The sequence below is a fragment of the Martes martes genome, assembly GCF_963455335.1.
Source record: "Martes martes genome assembly, chromosome: 13".
Lineage (NCBI taxonomy): Eukaryota > Metazoa > Chordata > Mammalia > Carnivora > Mustelidae > Martes > Martes martes.
Genome location: NC_137901.1, coordinates 51855240 through 51877042, shown reverse-complemented (window position 1 = coordinate 51877042; position 21803 = coordinate 51855240). Strand labels below are relative to the sequence as shown.

General features: G+C 42.6%; 1 protein-coding gene across 1 annotated transcript in view; it reads right to left on the bottom strand.

Annotated features, from left to right (window-relative positions):
* Positions 1 to 1043, bottom strand: part of SMCHD1 (structural maintenance of chromosomes flexible hinge domain containing 1) — a 144587-nt gene extending 143544 nt beyond the window's left edge. Inside the window, exon 1 of the mRNA XM_080821520.1 lies at positions 449 to 1043. Within this exon, the coding sequence (XP_080677646.1) occupies positions 449 to 625 (177 nt within the window). The 5' untranslated portion in view covers positions 626 to 1043. The remainder of the gene's footprint in view (positions 1 to 448) is intronic.
* Between the last annotated feature and the right edge of the window lie 20760 nt (positions 1044 to 21803).

Genomic DNA, 21803 nt, shown 5'->3' with positions numbered 1-21803 from the left:
ACCATCGCCAAACTCCTAGCAAAGGCATCAGGTTCTAACTCTGCGCTCGTATTTTTTTTTTTTTTAAGTTCCAAACGAAGAGACACAAGTGCCTATCCCTACTGGAAGATAAGTTTAGAGTACTAAGGCCTTAGAGTACTAAGGTCGCCACGGGCCAATTAAACCCGACGTAAGAAAACCCGGGCAGCGAGAACCACCCCGACCCCGTAAAAGGGCAGGGGGAGGCCCACGGAGATGCTGGCTCTGCGCTCCCAGGCCGGGGTTGGGACCGGCCCAAAGCTTCCAGCCGCCGGGCCACAGGCATGGCGGGCACCCGGGAGAGAGAAGCCAAGGCCGCAGAACTAGGGCCAGGTGACAGGTTTATTGCCCTTGGTGAGCAACTTGAGTGTCTCGTCACCCTCCCAACCCAAACTCTACCCGCGCATCCCCCCTTGGCCCCTTCACGTACCTGACACACAGAGGCGCGGAACCTTGCGTAGTCCGAGCGCTCCTCGACCTGCAGCACCCGGTCCCCGAGCTCGGACTCCTTATCGCGCCGGTCAAACAAGTACACCGTCCTGCAGCCGTCGCCTCCGCCGTCCTCTCCGGTCCCCACCGAGGGCCCGCCGCCGCCCGCCGCTGCCATATTGGGGGAGAGGAGAAAAAACAGCAGCGCCGGCGTCCACCGCGGCCGCGCTCAGGGCCGAGGTGCAGACTCCGCGCGGCGCTCTCAGCTCCAGCCCCCGGGGCGGTGCGAGGCCTCTAGCCCGGCGCGCTGCAGCTCCTCCCTCAGCGGCGGAGGCGGCGGCCGAGCAGCGGCAGGCGCGAGGATCACCCGGGAACCGATTCAAACGAGCTCCTGCTCGTTCACACGTCACTTCCGCGGCCCGTCGCTCCGGGGAAGAAGGGGGCGCGCAGCGCGCTCTCCGTAGGGCCGGGACCCGCGCCCGCCGCCTTCCACGCGAAGCTCGCAGCTCGAACCCGGACCAGGGCCGCCGCTGGGGACTGTGGCGCAGAAGGAAGAAGAGCCGTCCGCGGCGCTGAGAAGGCGGGGCGAATCCGGCAGGCCGCGCGGGAGGGGCGGGGCCTAAGCGCCCGCCGCCGAGGGCCCGCCCCTTTCGTCCTCGAGAAGTTGCGAGGGAAGCGCGGTTGCTTTGGGGCGCCTGCGCTCTTGGGGGGAGACCCAAAGCCTAGGAAGGAGGGCTAGTACCAAGACCCGCAGCGGGGGTCTTCGGAGTGGTTGTTTTGTGCCGGCCGAGTGAGGGTCCCGGTACCTTCCAGCCTCAACGTCACCCCCTACCGAATCTGCCTGGCCTCGAGCTCCCGGCGCCGCAGCGGTGCTGTCCAGGCCAGGGATGCTGCCCTTGCCCCCGGGTCGCGGGAACGCCGCGGCGGGAAGCGTCAGGCCGGCGGGCCTCTGGGTGGAATTTCCTCCGTAGCGAGCACATGTGTTCCCACGAGGAGAAAACAGACGCCCAGACACCCTGCGCCGCCTCTTCCACCTCATTTGCTGGTGATTTTATGTGGGCTCCAATGTGGGCCACTAGACAAAGCTTGTCCCAGAGAACGACCGAACCGAGATGGTGTGACGTCACTGCGGCCTCCCTCAGGGCGCCTCCGAGGGTCCTGAAGTGTCTCCGTGTCTAACACTTCCCACTGCACTGACTTTACCTGCACCGCTGTTGTCACGCTGCTAAAAATTGGGAATTAGAAGATTAAGTTGGGAATTAGAAGATTAAATTAGATGATTTTAACAAAATACTTGAAATACAGTGCTCTTTCAGTAAAAGCCTTTATTGCGTTTCATTAAATATCCTTACCATGGGCGTATAGTGCCCTAACTCAACGAATACAATTGTCATTGTTGGGAGGACTCATTTAGTCATTTACTTAACATTTCTTAAAAATATCTAGTGAATATTTTGTACTGGAGAGTGACATGTAAATTCGCTAAGCCCAAGGTAGCGAACTGAGGGGTTTTTCAATTCCCCAAAAGTTTGGGTAATTTTTTAGTACATTTTCTGTTTTACTAGGTTTGAAAAGACCTTCGTGGTTAATTGTATAGACAGATTCTTATTATTGGTGTATATTAGAAACTTAGATTTGCTTGTCCATATAAAGATGTTCCAGAACCTTGGGGGAGAGGAGTGGCTAGACATGTATGATGTTCAAGGTAGAATACAGTAGGAACAAGAGTGTGAAGGCATGTATGTCTGCGGAACATAATTGGGGCTGGAAGTGGGGAAAATGGAGCAGTAGGTGGTAAAGGATAAAATTGGCAAGAGCCAAGTTGTGGCCAAATGCCATTCGTGTTCCTGGAGGAGAAGTAGCCAAAGGCAAAGCAAAGTAACCTCCAGCTCTTAATGGGATTGCTTTGATGTCTCGTTTTACCGCTCAAATTCATGTGACCTTTTCCTTCTATCCCATTATGTAATAGTCTTTGATTTAAATGGCTCAAGAAAAGTACAAATTGGGTAAAATTCTTAGTTGATGGCTAAAATGAATTGCCTTACTATTTCATCAAATTGAGAGTAGGTCCATTTCATCATCAGGGCAATTTCTCATTTCTCTGTACAGTAATTCCAAATTGTGGATAGGTGGATACAAACAGAAACTCTTTTCATATCTTTAGAAGAGATTTCAAGATAATTACCAGGAGGAAAGATAGAAAACTGCCAGAGAAGTGTACTACAATATCATGGGCAACTATTAGTAGAGCATTAAATAGTATCTTCTTAGAGGTCAAGCCTGAATCAGTCTTTTGTGCCAATATGGCAACCTGAACAGCCTCAGAACCATTTGCCAGTCACTTGTTCTCAGAAAGAAACTCTTCAAATAGTTTTTTCAAGAAAGAAAGATGAATTCGTTCTTTATCCAATTTGAAAAAAGTTTGAAATTACCCAGTACTACAACTAGTTCTCTTCAACTGACTCGATTTTTGTTTTCATTAGCCACCTTAAAGTATGGAGTATAAGTGTCCCTGTATCAGTTATCTAATGTTGCATAACAACCTATCCCCAAAACTAAGTGGCCACTTGCGCAGCTCTCCATGGCCGTCTTCCTGGGATGTGGTCCCACAAATCTGAAATGTCTCAAACCCAGACTAAGCTGCTGGGAGGGAGTGAGTAACATAATTCTTCAACTCCACAATTAAAAATGGCCTCCAATAAAGCTACACTCCAAAAAATTGGGAAAGAAACAGATATGAGAGTTGAAGAGCCTGAAGATTTGGTGGTAGAAAAAGCACTGTACCAGTATGTAGAGAATGGGAAGGGTAAATACTTCATTAAATGGAAGAGATTTACGAATTCTGATAATACTTGTAAACCTGAAGAAATTTAGATCATCCAGAGTTAAACAAACTATTTCTTTTTTTTTTTTTTTAAGATTTTATTTATTTATTTGACAGACAGAGATCACAAGTAGGCAGAGAGGCAGGCAGAGGGAGGAGGAAGCAGGCTCCCTGCTGAGCAGAGAGCCCGATGCGGGGCTTGATCCCAAGTCCCTAGGATCATGACCTGAGCTGAAGGCAGAGGCTTTAACCCACTGAGCCACCCAGGCGTCCCAACAAACTATTTCTTAATCCTGAAAAAGCCATTAATGAAAAAGATAGGACAAAAAGAAAATCTTTATCTGACAGTGAATCTGATGACAGCAGATCAAAGAAGAAAAGAGATGGCTGACAAACCAAGACATTTGCCTGTGTTCTTTGTCCTGAACAAATAGTGTCATAGACAGCAGCAGAGAATTAATCTTCTCATGAAACAGAGAGATGCAGATGGGACAGACTTGGTGCTGGCAAAAAGAGGCAAACATGAAGTGTCCTCAAATTGTAACTGCTTTTTATAAAGAGAGAGACAAACTTTGCATTCTTGTCAGAAGATGCTCAATAATCATTCATATTCTCACACACACACACACACACACACACACACACACATATATGGCTTGGTTCTATGACTTATTCATGTGAATAACTATATTCTAATGAAAATCAAATTTAATTTGTTCATTTTGAGTAGTATCAAAGGGATTGTTGGGTTTTTTAAAGATTTTATTTATTTGATAGATTGAGACACTTTGAGGGAATACAGGCAGGGGGAGTGGGAGGAGGAGAAGCAGGCTTCCTGCCCAGTGTGGGGCTCGATGCGGGGCTGGAGGACGCTGGGCTCAATCCCAGGACCTCATGACCTGAGCTGAAGGTAGACGCTTAACGACTGAGCCACCCAGACGCCCGTGTTGGATTGTTTTTGTTTTTTTGCATCAATAGCACTGGTTACTGTGGACAAATAAAAACTTATTGTAGTTGCCTCATTTAACAGAAAAGAACACATGATACCATGGTAGATTATTCTCTGTCTCTTATTAAAGAGGAGTTTTTCAAAGTGTTAGAAAAAATTTCCACGGTCATAACTCAATCAGAACTTACATTTAACCCTTAATGGCTAAAGACCATGCTAGGCTTTTTGTTTGTTTATTTATACAAGTGTAAATGATTGTTGTTGGGTTTTTGTTTTTGTTTTACATTCACAAAAACAAAAATGGCATTTCACAATCATGGGTAAGAACCTGTTGTTGCTGGGATGCCCTCTTTCTGAACAAAGCAAGAAATAGATTACCTCAAGGGAAATTGAAAATTTTCCTGGAGCCGTAAACCTTCAAGCAAGTAATGATTCTATAATTAATTGGATAATTTAAATAAAAACTAAATTGGACAATTTATAGTAGGCTTATCACAATTCCTATCTATATCTATGACTATATTAGTGCAACAGTTTATTTGCAAAACTCTCTGGAAGGAAAAATTCTACCACTTCCAATAACCTCTCCACTCAGAGGAGAAGACTACAAATAATGCTGTGTTTTAATAAGCCAAACAAGACTTAGTTAAATGAGCAAAGTTTTTCCTAGAGTATTATACTAAGCAAAAAGTCAATCAGAGATAGACAATTATCATGTGATCTCACTGATATGAGGAATTTGAGAAATAAGACAGGGGAGCATAGGGGAAGGGAAGGAAAAATGAAACAAGATGAAACCAGAGAGGGAGACAAACTATAAGAGACTCTTAATCTCAGGAAACTGAGGTTTGCTGGAGGGGAGGGAGGTGGGAGGGATGAAGTGGCTGGGTGATGGACATTGGGGAGGGTATGTGCTATGGTGAGTGCTGTGAATTGTGTAAGACTGATGAATCACAGACCTGTACTCCTGAAACAAATAATACATTATATGTTAATTTAAAAATAGATTTTTAAAAGTTCCTCCTAGAGAACCATTCCTTTACAAAAGGTTGAAATCCTTGTGTATACTGACTAAAAGATCATGATTTGTAGAAACCAGACAGATGATTGGAAATGTTGCTGTTTCAGACCTACTAGCACAAATGAGCAAACAAACTTTTGTAATTTAAACTATTGATTTGTGTATTTTTTCTTTACCCAATCCCTTCTTTACATGCAGGCTCAGTCTTTTCAATATTTGTGTTAATGATTCAGTGGAAGTTTGAAAAAACAGTAACTTTATAGTAGTCAGAATGTTATTAAACTGTGTATTACTTACTTTATTGTGAATATTGGTGAACAATGGTCAGTGAGTAGTTTTCCATTTCAAAAAACTTAGTGGCTTCAAACAGAAGCCATGCGTTTGCTCATGATTCTGAAATTTGGGCTGAGCTTCATTGGGCAGTTCGGCTGGTCTCACTTGAGATCATGTATACAGCAGTGGTCCCGGGGCAGCTTGAGTGGGGCTGACTGGTCCATGATGGTCTCATTCACATGGCTGGCAGCTGAGGCTGTTGAGAACAGTCTGTTCTCCTCTATTAGCTATCTCTAATAGGATAGCTTGGTTTTCTTACTTGGTTGTCACAGAATTTCAAAAGAAAAAGTTCTAAAGTGCAAGTGACTGCACTTGCATTACCTTTGCTGATGCATTGGTCAAAGCTAGTCACACAGCCGAAGTCCTGAGTGGCCCCCACAATAGAGGGAAGCTGATGGAAATCCCTGCTGATGGGGGGGGGGGGTTAGTGCTATTCTCTGTGTACTGTTGACGGCTTGATAAAATATTACAGATCAAGGATAGTTGCCAGAAAGAAGTTGTGTGGGTGCGGAATACAGGCTTGTTAGGATTTGTTGATTAAGTCAAATTCTTCTCAAATAACAATACCTAGAAAACAAAGAGAAAGGGGTCACCTGGGTGGCTTAGTTGATTAAGCGTCTGCTTTCAGCTTGGGTCATGATCCTGGGGTCCTGGGATCGAGCCCCACATCTGGCTCCCTGTTGAGTGGGGAATCTGCTTCTCCCTCTCCTTCTGCTTGTTCTCTCTCTCTCTCTCTCTCAAATAAATAAATGAAACCTTAAAACAAAAAAAAAAAAGAAAGAAAAGAGGAAGGGCGATATGGGGATGAGAGGGTGACTGGGGGTGGACATTGAGGAGGGCACATGATGTAATGAACATTGGGTATTATATAAGACTAATGAATCACTGAACTCTACCTCTGAAACTCAAGATACACTATATATTAATTGAATTTAAATTTAAAGAAAAGAAAAAGCAAGGAAAGTGAGTTTTTGATATTCCTATCTTCTAAAAAAATAATTTTTTTTTAAGAGAGAGCACACGTGAGTGCGGGGGGGAGGCAGGGGGCAGCTGTGGGAAGGGCAGAGGGAGAGGGAAAGAATCTTCAACAAGTTCCACACCCAGCTCAGAGCCGGATGTGGGGCTTGATCTCATGACCCTGAGATCACGACCTGAGCCAAAATCAAGAGTTGGACACTTCACCAACTGAGCCACCTAGGCACCACTCCAAAAAAAAAAAAATTTTTTTTTAAAGATTTTATTTATTTGACAGAGATCACAAGTAGGCGGGGGATGGGGGGGTGTGGGGAGAGAGGGGAGCAGGCTTCCTGCTGAGCAGAGAGCCAGAATGCAGGACTCGATGGCAGGGTCCTGGGATCATGACCCGAACCAAAGGCAGAGGCTTTAAGCCACTGAGTCACCCAGGCGCACCCCCTCACCAAGAAAAAAAATTTTAAGTACATTTCTTTCAGGAAAGGTAAGGACAATCTGAATTCAGACTTTGCTAGCTAAAAACACTTACTGTAATACAGTTTATGACTCTAAGCCCCAATCTACCAGACTGGTAGAAAACACCTTGGGTTTCCTTCTTTTGCCAGTTTTAAGAAGTACTATGTTCTGAGTAGTGGGGAGAGAAGCTCCTCCTTGTCAACACGGCCTCTTTAGGTCTGGTGCCTTCCTGTTGCTTTTGCGCCACCTGGGACATGGGAATCACTGACAAGGCTTCTCTTGATCCTGTCTGCTCGGATGTACTGTATAGCTACTTAGGAGAGTTGGGAGTACCATTTCATCTTACCAGCCCAGAGGGAAACTCTTTTTTAATTTTAATCCATCTCTCTTCATCTTTCTTCAAGGTACTCTATCAATCAATGCCTATAAGTCTTTTTTTATCCCCTCTCCAAAACCACCTGCATTCTTCCAAGAGCTTAGGCTTTTAGAAAAAAAAGTTCCCGGGAGGAAAGTATGTTTTCTACTCTGTACTTTGTTTCAGTGATCTATTGCTACATAATCAATTGCCTTAAAACCTAGTAGCTTAAAACAATAATCTTTTTCTTTATTTGTTCATGATTCTGCAGTTTTGGCAAGGCTTGGTGGAATCAGATTTCTCTGCTCCTCGTGCTATCAGATTGGGCAGTGCTTAGAGGAGTCACTTCCAGGATGCCTTACTCATGATGCTGGTAAGTTGGTGCTGGTTGTTGGCTGAGAGCTCCCCCGGGGTTGTTGGCCAGGGCCCTCAGGTCTCTTTTCAACCCTTCCTCTTAGCTTGTTTGGGAGTCTCACAGAGGTGGTCTCAGGGTAGTCAGACCAGTGGCTGACTCCCCCTAGAGCACAAACATGGGAGCTTGCAGAATTTCTTAAGGTTTAGGACTAGAACGGCATTTGATTGGTTACAGTAGGTCAGAGGGGCATCCTAGATTAGAGGTAAGGGACTATACTACAGGCAAGAATATGGGAGAAATGTATCATTGGGGGCCACCAAAGTAATAGTCTGTTGCAAAGTTCTCTTGGGGCAAGAAAGCACAGAGCCTGCTATTTTTCGAATGGGGTAGGGAGTTGGTGGAATTGGTTAAGGGAAAATCAAAGAAGGAAAAATCATGTTAAAATATGTTAATATCTCAGAATATATCTCTAGCCATATAGGCCTTTGCCAACTTTCTCCTGATATATTAGCTTTAATTTACATGTCATTTAAGGAACTAACTTTGAATGAAACACCTTTCAATTTTTAAATTAACTGTTTGAGGGGCGCCTGGGTGGCTCAGTGGGTTAAAGCCTCTGCCTTCAGCTCAGGTCATGATCCCAGGGTCCTGGGATCGAGCCCCACATAGGGCTCTCTGCTCAGCAGGGAGCCTGCTTCCTTCTCTCTCTCTGCCTGCCTCTCTGCCTACTTATGATCTGTCTGTCAAATACATGAATAAAATCTTAAAAAAAATAAAACAAATTAACTGTTTGATTGTGTTTTTACCTTTTGGTAACAACACACTGAGTATTTTTTCCTTCACGAAATCCATGTATTTGGCCAGGACCACGGGGCCAGCACCACCCCAGCCAGGGCCTCGAAGACTCACAGCCCTGCTCATGGCCCACTCGCCCCAAAACCTGGTTGGCTCTGCTGGTGTAAGGAGGACACCGTGGCTGGAGAGGCTTTAAGACTGGATGAATTTGTCCAGCAGAAAAAGGTCCCTGAAGAAGCAGAGAAAGGCCCCAGGCTGCTGACTACCAGCACAGCAGCATTTTAGAAACCCAGGAATCATGTTTGAAGCTGAATGAACCTTCTCACATCCTGCCTAGAAGAGAAGAGTATCAGAAAAAGCTAGCAGCTGAAGAAAGAACTAGTAGTAAGAAGAAAGGTATAAGAACACAAGCAGACATGGGAGGGCTCCAGTGAATGAGGACTCAGATTTGGAAGGACTCATTCATTCATTCATTCATTCATTCATTCATTCATTCATTCTGTCCTCAAATATTTATCACGGCTCCTTCCATCATGCTTAGGGAGGAAACAGACATGTTTTGCATGTCCTCGATACAGCTATGGGCTTTATATAAACTCTCTTATTTAATTGTTGCACCAACCTTGTACCTTAATCATTTTATAGATTAAGAAGCTGGAACTCAAAATATGTTAGCAAATATGCCCAAAACTCATACCCGGACTGGTGCAAAAGCTACTTGTTCTTCCAATTATTCTTTACCAAGGGGAGATAGGGAAGCTTTGTCACCAATAAGAAATTCCCCATGTCTACCAGCAATACCAGTCAGCTTTTTTTTTAAAGATTTTATTTATTTATTTAACAGACAGAGGTTACAAGTAGGCAAGAGAGGCAGGCAGGGAGAGATAGGAGGAAGCAGGCTCTCCGCGAAGCAGAGAGCCCGATGTGGGGCTGGTCCCAGGACCCTGGGATCATGACCTGAGCCGAAAGCAGAGGCTTTAACCCACTGAGCCACCCAGGCGCCCCACCAGTGAGCTTTTGTTGCTGTAACAAACATTCCAAAACTATCAATGATTTTTCTTGATAACATTTTTTGGTGTGTAATTAACATACAGTATTATATTAGTTTCAGGAGTACAATACAATAATTCAACAGTTCTGTACCTTTCTCGGTGCTCCTCAAGATAAGTGTACTCGGGGCGCCTGGGTGGCTCAGTGGGTTGAGGCCTCTGCCTTCAGCTCGGGTCATGGTCCCAGGGTCCTGGGATCGAGCCCCACATCGGGCTCTCTGCTCCGCGGGGGGCCTGCTTCCTCCTCTCTCTCTGCCTGCCTCTCTGCCTACTTGTGATCTCTGTCAAATAAATAAATAAAATATTAAAAAAAAAAAGATACGTGTACTCTTAATCCCCTTCACCTATTTCTTCCATCCCCGCACCCATGTGTTTCAACAGTTTGTTCTCTGTATTTGAATCTGGTTTTCCTTTGTCTCTTTTTCCTTCGTTCACTTATTTTGTTTTTTAAAATTCCACATATGAGTGAAATCATATGGTACTTATCTTTCTCGGTCTGACTTTTTCACTTAACATTAAATTCTCTAGGTCCCTCCATGTTGTCCCAAATGGCAAGATTTCATTATTTATGGCTGAATAATATGCCATCGTGTGTGTGTGTGTGTGTGTGTGTGTGTGTGTGTGTGTATACACGCATACATATCACATCTTCTTTATCTATTTATCTATCAGTGGACACTTTGGTTGCTTTCATATCTTGGCTGTTGTAAATAATGCTGCAATAAACATATGATGGGTACAAAAAAATCCATGTAGTTGAATATTTTCTTCATATATGAAATATGTTACTTAGCATCTTAAACTAATGGTACGTCTACAAAGACTTACATGTTCCCAATCTATGTCTATATTTTTACATTTACATCATGAGAAATTTCATACATCCAAAGAATATATATAATCTAACTGTTAAAAGACAAAGATATATGTAGCTGTTACAGGATTTCTTTTCCTTTGGTGCCCAGGGTTCTTGGTTATGCTGCTTTGAAGAAAAAAGGAGTAGACCAGACAGAATGATGGGCAGCAAAGCAAGTTTTATTGAGCTACGGTGAAGTTATTGATTGATAGTACAAAGCGCTCAAAGGAGGAGGGAACCCAAGAGGGTTGCCACCACGGTTTCTAAGTCTAGGGGTGTTTATGGGCTTGCTAGAGAGCTGTTTTAATTTGTTTAATGCACCATGAGTCGGTCCCCCAATCAGGTTTTTGTCATCTACCTGTCATGTCGGAAAGGGTGGAGGGCTCTTTCCAGGCTGGTGTAAAATCCTGTTAAGGGCGGTTTCCTCTTAGGGCAGGGAGTTCTTTGCCTTCCACCTTTTTTTCATCATAGCCACCACCCAACTTAAGAAAAAGAGCATTCCTAATATTCTGAAGGCCCAGTATGCCCCTCCCAAAATAGCATCTCTTTACAACTGAAGTGTTCTCCATCCTGAAATGTGAGGCATCCTTTTTCCTTTCCTTTACAATAGATTATTTAGTTTTTGAAAGATTTTGAATTTTATATAGTGTTAGGGACAAACAACACATTCCTGCTGGGTGTCTCCTCCATTCTCAATATTCTACTACAACACTACTTCATTTCTGACACGAGATGCGTGAGTTTTCCACACATCAAGCAATTTTGCGACACCAGCTGGGCACCCTACAGTTTATTAGATCCCACAGGTTAAGGGTTCAGTCCTATAGGACTGTCCCCTTGCCGCATTTCAGATGCTCAATCACAAGCCCAGGCTGTTACCTGTGCTTCTTTCTGACCCAATGGCTATTAATCGGAGGTTCCCACCACCCCCTCCCTGGGTTCAATTAATTTGTTAAAGCAACTCACAGAACTCAGGAAAACATTTACTTAGCAGATTATAGGTTTATCATAAAAGAATATAATTCAGGAAGAGGTGGGTGGAAGAGATACCTAGTGTGAGGCATGGGGAAATGGACATGGAGCTTCCTTCCATCCTCTCTCTGGGCTCTCCACTATTCCAGAACCCCTGTGTGTTCAACAACCCAGAAGCTCTCCAAACCCTATCCCTTTGGGGTTTTGTGGAGGCTTCATTACATAGGCATGATTGATTGAATCATTGGCCATTGGTGACTGATTCAACCTCTAGCTCATCTCCCTTTCTAGGAGGTGGGCTGGTGAGGTGGGTGGGACTGAAAGTTCCCCTACTTTTGGTTGTTTCCACTGGCAATGAGCTCCCATCCTTAAGGACTTTCTAAAAATCTAAAAATCCCATCACCCAAAAAAATAAAAATAAAAAATTTTTAAAAATCCCCTCATTAACTCAGATGTATTTGAAAGGGGATTGTTAAGAATAACAAAAGACACTTTTATCAGTCTTCTCACTTAAGAAATTCCAAGGATTTTAAGGCTATGTGTCAGGAACAGCAAGACCAAATATACATTTCATATTATAAGTCACAGTTATCATATATACATTTATATATTCTTCTGTAACTATTTTTTTTTCTCAAATATTTCTGAGATTCATTCATGGTGAATGTAGCTGTGGTTCATTTTTTTTTTTTACTGCTATATGGTATTTCTTGATATAAATATACCATAATTTTTTCATTCTACTTTCAATGGACATTTAATAAATTATTTATTAATTATTATTATTATTAATTTTTGGTGTTGGAGACCCATTCAATGTGGACACTCAAGGCCTGGGCAGAGTGGGGAGTGCCGAGGAATTGAGCAGGCAGGCATGGTAGGAGGGGTTGCGTGCTCAGACCTGACCCCATGAAGGGATGCCAGGTGGTGGGGGCTGACCCAGGCACAAGGGGGGCCCAGGCAGGCAAACCAACCAGGAGACCTGTAGGTCAGCCCTTGAGAAGGTATCTAAGCCAGGTGATGAGTGCCCAGGCCAGAGTCTAGCCCTGGGAGACAGATTTGGGGTGGGTTGGGGGCTCCCACAGCCTATTCGATGGCATTGCTAGGAACATCCCCCAGCTGCTACTAGCAGCTCAAGACCAGTTGGATTCAAGCAGCTCCCAGAGCCGGATATGGAGGCGGTCATTCTTCTCCTCTAGGTAGTCCAGACAGGAGCAGATCTTGTTCAACATGGAGCTGATGGTAGTATACACTGCTTCCCTGGAGCTGTCGCCCCGCCTTCTGTTCCTACCTCCACAGGCATGTCCAGGTCCCCATTGGGGCCCATATTGTGACCTCCAGAGCCACTGGAGCCACGCTAGATGGAATGCAGTAACCATGGAACCACTAGCCTGTGCCAGGCAGAAGGTGGACTCAGTGGATTTTTTTTTTTAAAGATTTTGTTTATTTATTGAGAGAGAGAGAGCACAAGCAGGGGGAGCAGGAGAAGCGGGCTCCCCGTTGAGCAGAGAGGTGGTGGAGGCATTCAATTTCAGGACCCTGGGATCATGACCCTAGCGAAGGCAGAGGCTTAACTGACTGAGCCACCCAGGCTCCCCTTAATGGACATTTTAATTATTTCCAGGATTTGGGTTTCTTGTTTGTTTTTGCTTTTTAAAAAGGCAGACTTCTAAGAATATTTGTGTGTTATATTCTGGTGTTCTTATGCAATAGAAATATTACATAGGATATATATCAAGTGTCAGGGATTTCAAGTACTTATAAATTTACCAGATAATGCCAATTTTTTTCTCCCCAGCACTATTGAAGAGTTCCTGCTGTTCCATTTCCTTGTCAACACTTAGGAGTGTTTTTTACTTTAAAAAATATTTATCAGGGAGTGCCTGGGTAGCTCAGTGGGTAAAAGCCTCTGTCTTCGGCTCAGGTCATGATCCCAGGGTCCTGGGATGGAGCCCCAAGTCGGGCTCTCTGCTCGGCAGGGAGCCTGCTTCCTCCTCTCTCTGCCTGCCTCTCTGCCTACTAGTGATCTCTGTCTGTCAAATAAATAAATAAAATCTTAAAAAAAAAATTCCTCTACTTTCAATGCTTTCTCAAATTTTATTCTTAAAGTTTAAATATTTTCCATTAAGAGTTTTTCTTCTCTAATTTGTATGGAGTTGCTTTGTATCATACTGAAAAAGGAACCTATGTCATTCTTTTTTAATGAATAATCGAGCATCATTTATTGAGCAGTGAGCCTATCTTTTCCCTGCTATGTCCCATATAACTGAATGCATGCTTCCGTTCCCAAGTTTTCTAGCATGTTGTATTGGTTATTTTTTTCCTCTCAAGTAATATTGCACTGCCTTAATAATCTAGCTTTATAGTGTTTTGATATCCTATAGGGCAAACCACCTAACCTTTAGGTGTCATGAGAGTTGGTTCTTAAGTATCACTGAAAGAGTGATGATTTCTTCCTCTTTTTGCTTAGTATTTTCTCACATAAAAGACACTTGAAGCATGCCTGGGTGGCTCACTCAGTTAAGTGTCTGCCTTCAGCTCTGGTCATGATCTCAGGGTCTTGGGATGGAGTCCCACATCAGGCTCCTTGGTCAGCAGGGAGCCTGCATCTCCCTCTGCCTGTCACTCCCCCCTGTTTGTGCTCTGTCAAATAAATAAATAAAACCTTAAAAGAGAGAGAGAGACACTTGACATTGTATTCAATTGCCATTTCTACAGCAGCGAAACCCATAGTTTAATAAATACTGTATAAGCTTTTAAAATTGACTGGTATTACTTACTACTAAAGACTTAGCTGTGCTCAGAAAACTGTTATCTGCCTCCACATCAAGCTCATTATGAGATTCCCCCAAATCCTTTTCCATATTGTTCTTAACTACCCTGTGCTTTCTGATTCTATTACAGCACAGACAAGTTTACCTAACAACACAGAAGGAACAAATTTTCTAATCACTCACTGCTTATACAGATTTTTTTTTCCTTCCTGGATTTTCCTGATTTCTACCCAACTGAACTAAATTTGCATATTATTTTGTATACAAATATAAATTTCTATATTAACATGCATGTGGCAAACTTTTTTTTTTTAAGATTTTATTTATTTATTTGACAGACAGAGATCACAAGTAAGCAGAGAGGCAGGCAGAGAGAGAGGAGGAAACAGGCTCCCCGCCAAGCAGAGAGCCCGACTTGGGGCTCCATCCCAGGACCCTGGGATCATGACCTGAGCCGAAGGCAGTGCCCTTAACCCACTGAACCACCCACGCGCCCCTGTGGCAAACTTTTTAAGAGGAATAAAATTAGAAACTTTCTCCCTCAAATGCTAAAAGTAAAATTTGACACTCTAGACTAGAATGATGTATTACTTTGTTCCGTGATTTTTCCAACTTCTCATACCCCATATTGAGAAGCACACCTATCAGCAGTAAGAAGCAAGAGAAAATGTGTGTATGTATGTGTGAGTGGCATAACAAGATCTATCTTAAAAACATGACTTGGGCAACAGTGTAAAAGAAGGATGACATTTTGTGCAGACACTATTTTATACATTTTGTACAGTAAGTAGTGTACCTTATGTATCTTATTTAGAAGATAAAGTGATAATTAAAGATCTATTATCATTCATTCACTCATCAAATATTTTTTGTGTGCCAACTAGATGTTGAGGACACAAATCAATTTCCTGTTTTCATGGTGCTCATATTCAATAGGGGGAGGCAGAAACAATTTAACAATGAAATATATGGAATGTCAGATGGTGATTAGTGTGCTATGAAGAAACATTTAAAAGGATGGGAGTCCTGGGGGCCACAGGGTCACAGTTTTATATAACAGTCAGAGAACATTTTCTGATAGATGATATTTGAGAAGAAAGCTAAAGGAAATAAAGGAATAAGTTGTAAAGATCAATGACATAAATGTTCTTAGTAGAGGGAAAAACAAGTGCAAAGATCCTGAGTTTTGAACACCATGGGCATTGTGATAGAGTAATAGAGAGTGAGAATAATAATAATAGAGAGATAAATGGGGCAGAGAAGGACTAATAGAAAGGGCCTTGTAGGTTACTATATAATTTTGGCATTCACCCTGAACAAAAGGGAAAGTATTGGAGGACTTTGAGCAAAGGAATGATATGGTTAGACATATTTTTTTTTAAGTCAGAGGTTTTTGAAGATTTTTATTTGTTCAGAGAGAGAGAGAGAGAGAGAGTGAGAGCATGAGTGGAGGTGGAAAGGCAGAGGGAGAAGCAAACTCCCCACTGAGCAGGGAGCCCGGCCTGGGTCTCGATCCCAGGACCCAGAGATCATGACCTGAGCTGAAGGCAGATGCTCAATTATCTGAACCACCCAGGTGCCTCCTGATATATTCTTTAAGAGAACTACTGTGACTGCTATTTTGAAGATAGACTATAAGAGGCTTAACGACTGGAGGCTGATTCAATAATCCAGGGCAGAGATAATAAGGGCTTGCTATAGGCTGGTAATGGTGGAGCTGAGGCACAGTGGTCAGGTTCTGATGTATTTTGAAGGTAAAGCTGACAGACTTGTCAATGGTTTGGAGTATGGGGAAAAGAGAGGAGTCAAGGCAATCTCTAAAATTTGTGGCTTCCTAGGAAGGATAATGCATACTCGTGTATTTTTGGCTACTCAGCCTCTCAGGCTCCTATGTTTGGAGGATTCCCCATCATATAAATGTAGGTGTCAGACAGAGCCCATCTCTGACTGAAGGTGTGGCTATGGATGCCAGAAACTCCTTGTTCTAGTCTCCCAGGCCTCTTTGATACACTCATGTAACCAATCAGACATTAACGGGGCAGCAACCACAGCATCCAGCTAGTGGAGGCAACAGAGGTACTCTTAGCCCAGGGTAGAGCCAGGGTAGTGTCCACTGTGTGAGGGGCAGCTGGCAGTGGGGTTCTCACGGAAGCAGTTCTTGATTCTCCTTATGCTTTTGGCTATGTAGCTCTCCAGTGAGGTGTGCCAACTTCCCAGGAAATCCACAAGCTACATACATTCCCAGTCAAAAATATTGTGTCTGATTTTACAAGAGTTAGAGATCACTTTTTTCCCTTGCAACTAAAAACCACGACTGATACATTGCAAATTAATATTCTTACTGTGAATGTTGTTGTGATGATAACTGCCATTAATGTGTAACTGAGGCACTTATTTCAATTAATTCTGTTGGATAAATACTATTTCTGTACTGAGACATAAAGGCAGATCACTTGGCCAAGGTCGTATGTTTAGTAATTGACAGAGCTGGGACTAAAATCCAAATTTATTTGACTCTGAAGCGTAAGCATTTATACACTATGGATAAGTTCATTTGGGATTCATATGCTATTGTGAACTGAACCATTTTTTAAAAAGACTTCATTAATTATTTGACAGAGAGAGAGAGAGAGAGAGAACAAGCAGGGGGAGCAGCAGAGGGAGAGGGAGATACAGGCTCCCTGCTGAGCAGGAAGCCCGATATGGGGCTCGATTCCAGGACCTCAGGATCATGACCTGAGCTGAAGGCAGATGCTTAACCAACTAAGCCACCCAGGTGCCCATAGAACCATTTTTTCCATTAATTCAGTTCCCTATATTGCCTCTACATATATTCACACCAAGTATCAAATTTTCTTGAAATCCTCTAAAACTGTAGAAAGGTATTAAGCTGTGTCATTGTTTTGAAAACTTATACTCTGGTAAGAATCATAAATCTAATTCAAAATAAATTCTAGTATTTGTCAGTGTTGTTTAAACTTTAGGCAAATTGGTTGGTTTTTCTGAAAGTTTCAGTTTTAATGAAATCTGTTTTGATCAACTAGAAGTCGGAGGCAAAGTGCTGTTTTGGCAAACACATCAAGATTTTCTTCAGATGGTATCTATTACCATTAAGACATTAGGCACCATGGCAGATTCAAAAGTACACACTGCACTCTTTTAAATACATTAGATAAAACGTCTGTATTGATCTAAAATACAAAGGTTTGAATATTTAAAATTCACAGCTTCAGGAAAATGTTGCTTACCCATAAGAGGTGTGGCTAACCGAGAAGAAACGAAACTAATTATCAGAAAAGAAACTGTGGTTTGTGAGCCTCCGAGAAGTCTCAGAGGAGGAGCGTATGTTTACTTGTACAGCATTTAAGACTCACCATGGTGGTTAAGGACAAGAGAAGTGAGCTATGAGTGAGCTAGCCTCTATCTAGCTATGCACCTGAGGGCAATTCAACAAGTACTGCGTGTAAGATTAATGAATCAGAGATTAATAAAACAGGCACAGAAACATAAATAACTGGGATGCCTTATTAGATGTATTCACTTGTTTGTTAATTCATTTGGCACTTGCTGCTAATCCTATGTATACGTGTGCCAAGCCCTAGGGGTTCGAAGATGAGCAAAAAAGCATCCTCCACCCCACACCCAGGGTATAAGGATCAGACTCACTGTGGTGCTGGCATTGCACTCCCCCACTCCAATAGACTCCTTTTCCCTTTCTGTGGCTCTTCTAGCTCTGTCCTCTACCAACCACCTCTCCACACCTTTGTTTAACTAACAAGGCTCACTTTAGACTTTATTTCCCCAGCTAAGACTTTTTGTGCCCTGGACTGCATATACCCTTGACATGTCCCAGACAGGAAAGATCTTTAGAATCCTCATATCTGAAAATGTGATTGTGTCTCCCACTCCATAAGTGTAATAAAAGTACAAACAACACAAAACTATAAAATGAGTAAAACTATATATAGTTAATCTTCTCTTCTAGATGATCTAAACCTTGGAAAATCTAATGTAATTTATCATCTTTTCTCCAGGAGAGGGGGAGAATATATCTGAGCCCATATCAACATTGGCATACACATTCCTGGGGGTTGTCAATTTTCTGAAGAGACACATGGTCCCCAGATGATTCTTAAATACTATTTAACCCTGAACTTAGAAAAAGGGTTAGTTCCTAATGGCCCTAGATTTAACTTCAAGGTTTTGTACTGTGCCAGGACAACAATGAGAGTACGGAACTATGGCAGGTTTTTAATCTGGGATAAGGCACACTTAGATTTCTCCCTTAGAAAGTTCTCTCTGGGGGCACCTGGGTGGCTCAGTGGGTTAAATCCTCTGCCTTCAGCTCGGGTCATGATCCCAGGGTCCTGGGATCAAGACCCACATCAGGCCCTCTGCTCAGCGGGGAGCCTGCTTCCTCCTCTCTCTCTGCCTACCTCTCTGCCTACTTGTGATCTCTGTCAAATAAATAAATAAAATCTTGAAAAAAAAAAAAAGAAGAAAGTTTTGACTGTAGCATGGAGAATGGACCACAACTTGTTGGAGACGGTTATGGGAACCTGAGTGAGAGATTATAGGTAACGGCTAAAGGGTGCTGATTTCTTTCTTGGGTGATAAAAATATCTAAGGTTAGACTGTGGTTGTACAACCCTGCGAATATTTATACAATCATTGAACTGTACACATTAAATGGGTGAGTTTTATGGTATGTGAATTATATCTCAATAAAGATGATTTCAAATTGCAATAGATTAAAACTAAAAACTCTCATACGTACATAAATAAATGGATTAATAAATAAAGAAATCATGGTTCTGTTATGGACTACTATGAAAGGGTTTTAGGATGTAAGAGAAGGGAATGGGGAGAGGTAGGAGTCAAAAATGCCTATTAGGTTTTGGGTTCAGGCCACTGGCTGAATAATGTTGCTTTTATTGAGATGGGAAAAAAATTGAAGTAACCTTAGTGCAATGGAAGGGTTTCTGGAAGGCACAATAGAAAGGGCTGGAAGGGAACACCAAAGGAAAACTGAGGAGACTGTCACATTTAGGAAAGGAAGGACAAACTTTACTCATCGTCAGTGCAAGGGTGTCAGACTTTCTGAGGAAGCCAGAAAGATTGGCTCACCAAATTCAAAACACACTTAAAGGGAAAGAAAGGTAAAATTATCAAGGGTACAAACTTCACTTTAGCCTGTTCATAGTTGGGGTGGGGGGTGGGGGAACAACTTTTTTTTTTAGAGAATCCAGGTTTGCAGGAAACTTCCCAGGGTTTATTATTCTGGAGACCAGAACAAGTCAGGATGAGCCTACTATTTGCAGTTTATCCAGCAGTGCAAAATGGTTTAATTTTGCTTCTAACTATAGTATGTGATATGCTTAATCATACCGGAAGCAGTATGAAGTGTGAGTTTTGCTTTTATAGATTAGTGATGACATACCTCATGCAAAGGGAAGGGAAGGAGGCAGGAGGGTGGGACTGACAGTGTGTAAGCATATGGTAGGCTGGACATGGCAGGTAAGTGAGGAAGCGAGAAAATATTAAAGAAGGAAGTATTTGCTCTTTCTGAGGCTCCCTTCAGTCCTGTGTGAGCGGTCAGGCAGGCTAGGTCATTAGTTTCCAACCTTTGACACTGGCTCCAAATAAAATGTTGGTGAGGAGTCATTGTAGTACCTGGAGAAGACAGAACCAAAATACCCAAGAGAGATCCTACTCAAATGGTAGCAGAATGATATTGTCTGGCTTAAAGCAAAACACCTTCATAAGGATTTAACGCCAGCCCAACTTGAAAGTTTCAGGTTTTGTCTGATGGCAAACCAAAGATAAGGTATGTGTAAGCTTCTCTAGAAAGAAAGAGTCAAAGTCTACAGGAAATTACCATCACCTGCAATAACAAAATAAGTCTTCTCAGTTGGTGATAGGAGGTGAATTTACACACAGGCTCTATAAAAAAGCTCCAATCTTCCACTTGGGAATCTCTTTATGTTGTGTTCACCACCAGTTCCCTCTTTAAAATTCTATCACTGTCATGAACACAGATCTTCTCCTTAATCGCTGGCAGCACGGCTGAGATCCTGCTGGGGTGATCACACTTTAGTATGCAGAAGAAAAAAAAAAACCCTGTGAGGGGTGTTTGAGACACAGATTCCTAGGTTCCATGTCCAGCGATTTTAAATTAGTCAAGTATAGGCGTACCTCATCTCATCATTCTTCACATAACTGCATTTCACAGATACTGTGGTTTGTTTATTTGTTTACAAATTGAAGGTTTGTGGCATCCCTACATAGAACAAGTCTGTTGATGCCATATTTCCAACAGCATTTGCTCATTTTTGTCTCTGTGTCACATTTAGGTAATTCTTGCGGTATTTCAAAGTATTTCATTATCATTATTGCTGTGGGCCCTGCCTTCCTTCTCCTCCTCCTGTTCACCCTGGTGGTGTATGGGTGAGGTGGGGAGGAGGGACCCTCAAATATATATCAGCCCAACAGCCCTGAGTCTCCTCCTTTATTATTAGGAAACAAAACAACAACAAAAAATGGCATCATGAATATGAACAGCATTATCAGATGAATTAGTTGAAGTGGTTTTTTTTTGTACTGTGTCCTCAAATTTAATGGATTAATGTGTCTTGTATATATAAAAAGAAAACCTCTAAAAATTTTTTTTTGTATTTTTTATGGTGATCTGTGATGAATGATCTTTGATGTTACTATTATAATTACTTTGGGACACCATGAACTATGCACATTTCAAATGGCAAACTTATATGACAAATGTGTGTGTTCTGACTGCCACAACCACCAGTGTTCCCGTCTCCTTCCCTTTCCTTGGGACTTATTCCCCGAGACACAACAATATTAAAATTAAGGCTACTTATTACCCTACGATGGCTTCTGAGTGTTCAAGGGAAAGGGAGAGTCTCACATCTCTCACTTGAAATCAAAAGCTAGAAACAATTAAGCTTAGTGAAGAAGGCATGTTGAAAGATGAGACAGACCAAAGCCTAGGTCTCTTGCTCCATTTAGCCATGTTATACATGCAAAGCAAAAGTTCTTGAAGGAAATTAAAAGCACTAGCCCAGTGGACACATGAGTGATAAGGAAGTTGAATAGTATTATTGCTGATACGGAGAGTTTGAGTGGTCTGGATAGAGGATCAAACCACCACAACATTCCCTTAAGCCAAAGTCTAATCCAGAACAAGTCCCTAACTCTTTAATTCTGTGAAGGGTGAGAGAGGTGAGGAAGCTGCAGTAGAAAAGTTTGTAGCTAACAGAGGTTGGAGCATGGAGTTTAAGGAAAGAGGCCATCTTTATAACATCAAGTGCACGGTGAAGCAGCAAATGTTGATGGAGAAGCTACAGCAAGTGATCCAGACAATGTAGCTAAGATAATCAGTGAGGGTGGCTACCCTAAAAAACAGATTTTCAGTGTAGACCAAATAGTATTCTACTGAAAGAAGATGCCATCTAAGACTTGCATAGCTAGAAAGGAGAAGGCAACGCCTGGCTTCAAAGTTCCAAAGGACAGGCTGACTCTCTTGCTAGGGGCTACTGCAGCTGGTGACTTTAAGATGAAATCAATGCTCATTTACCATTCTGAAAATTCTAGGTCTCTTAAGAACAATGCTAAGTTAGGGCAC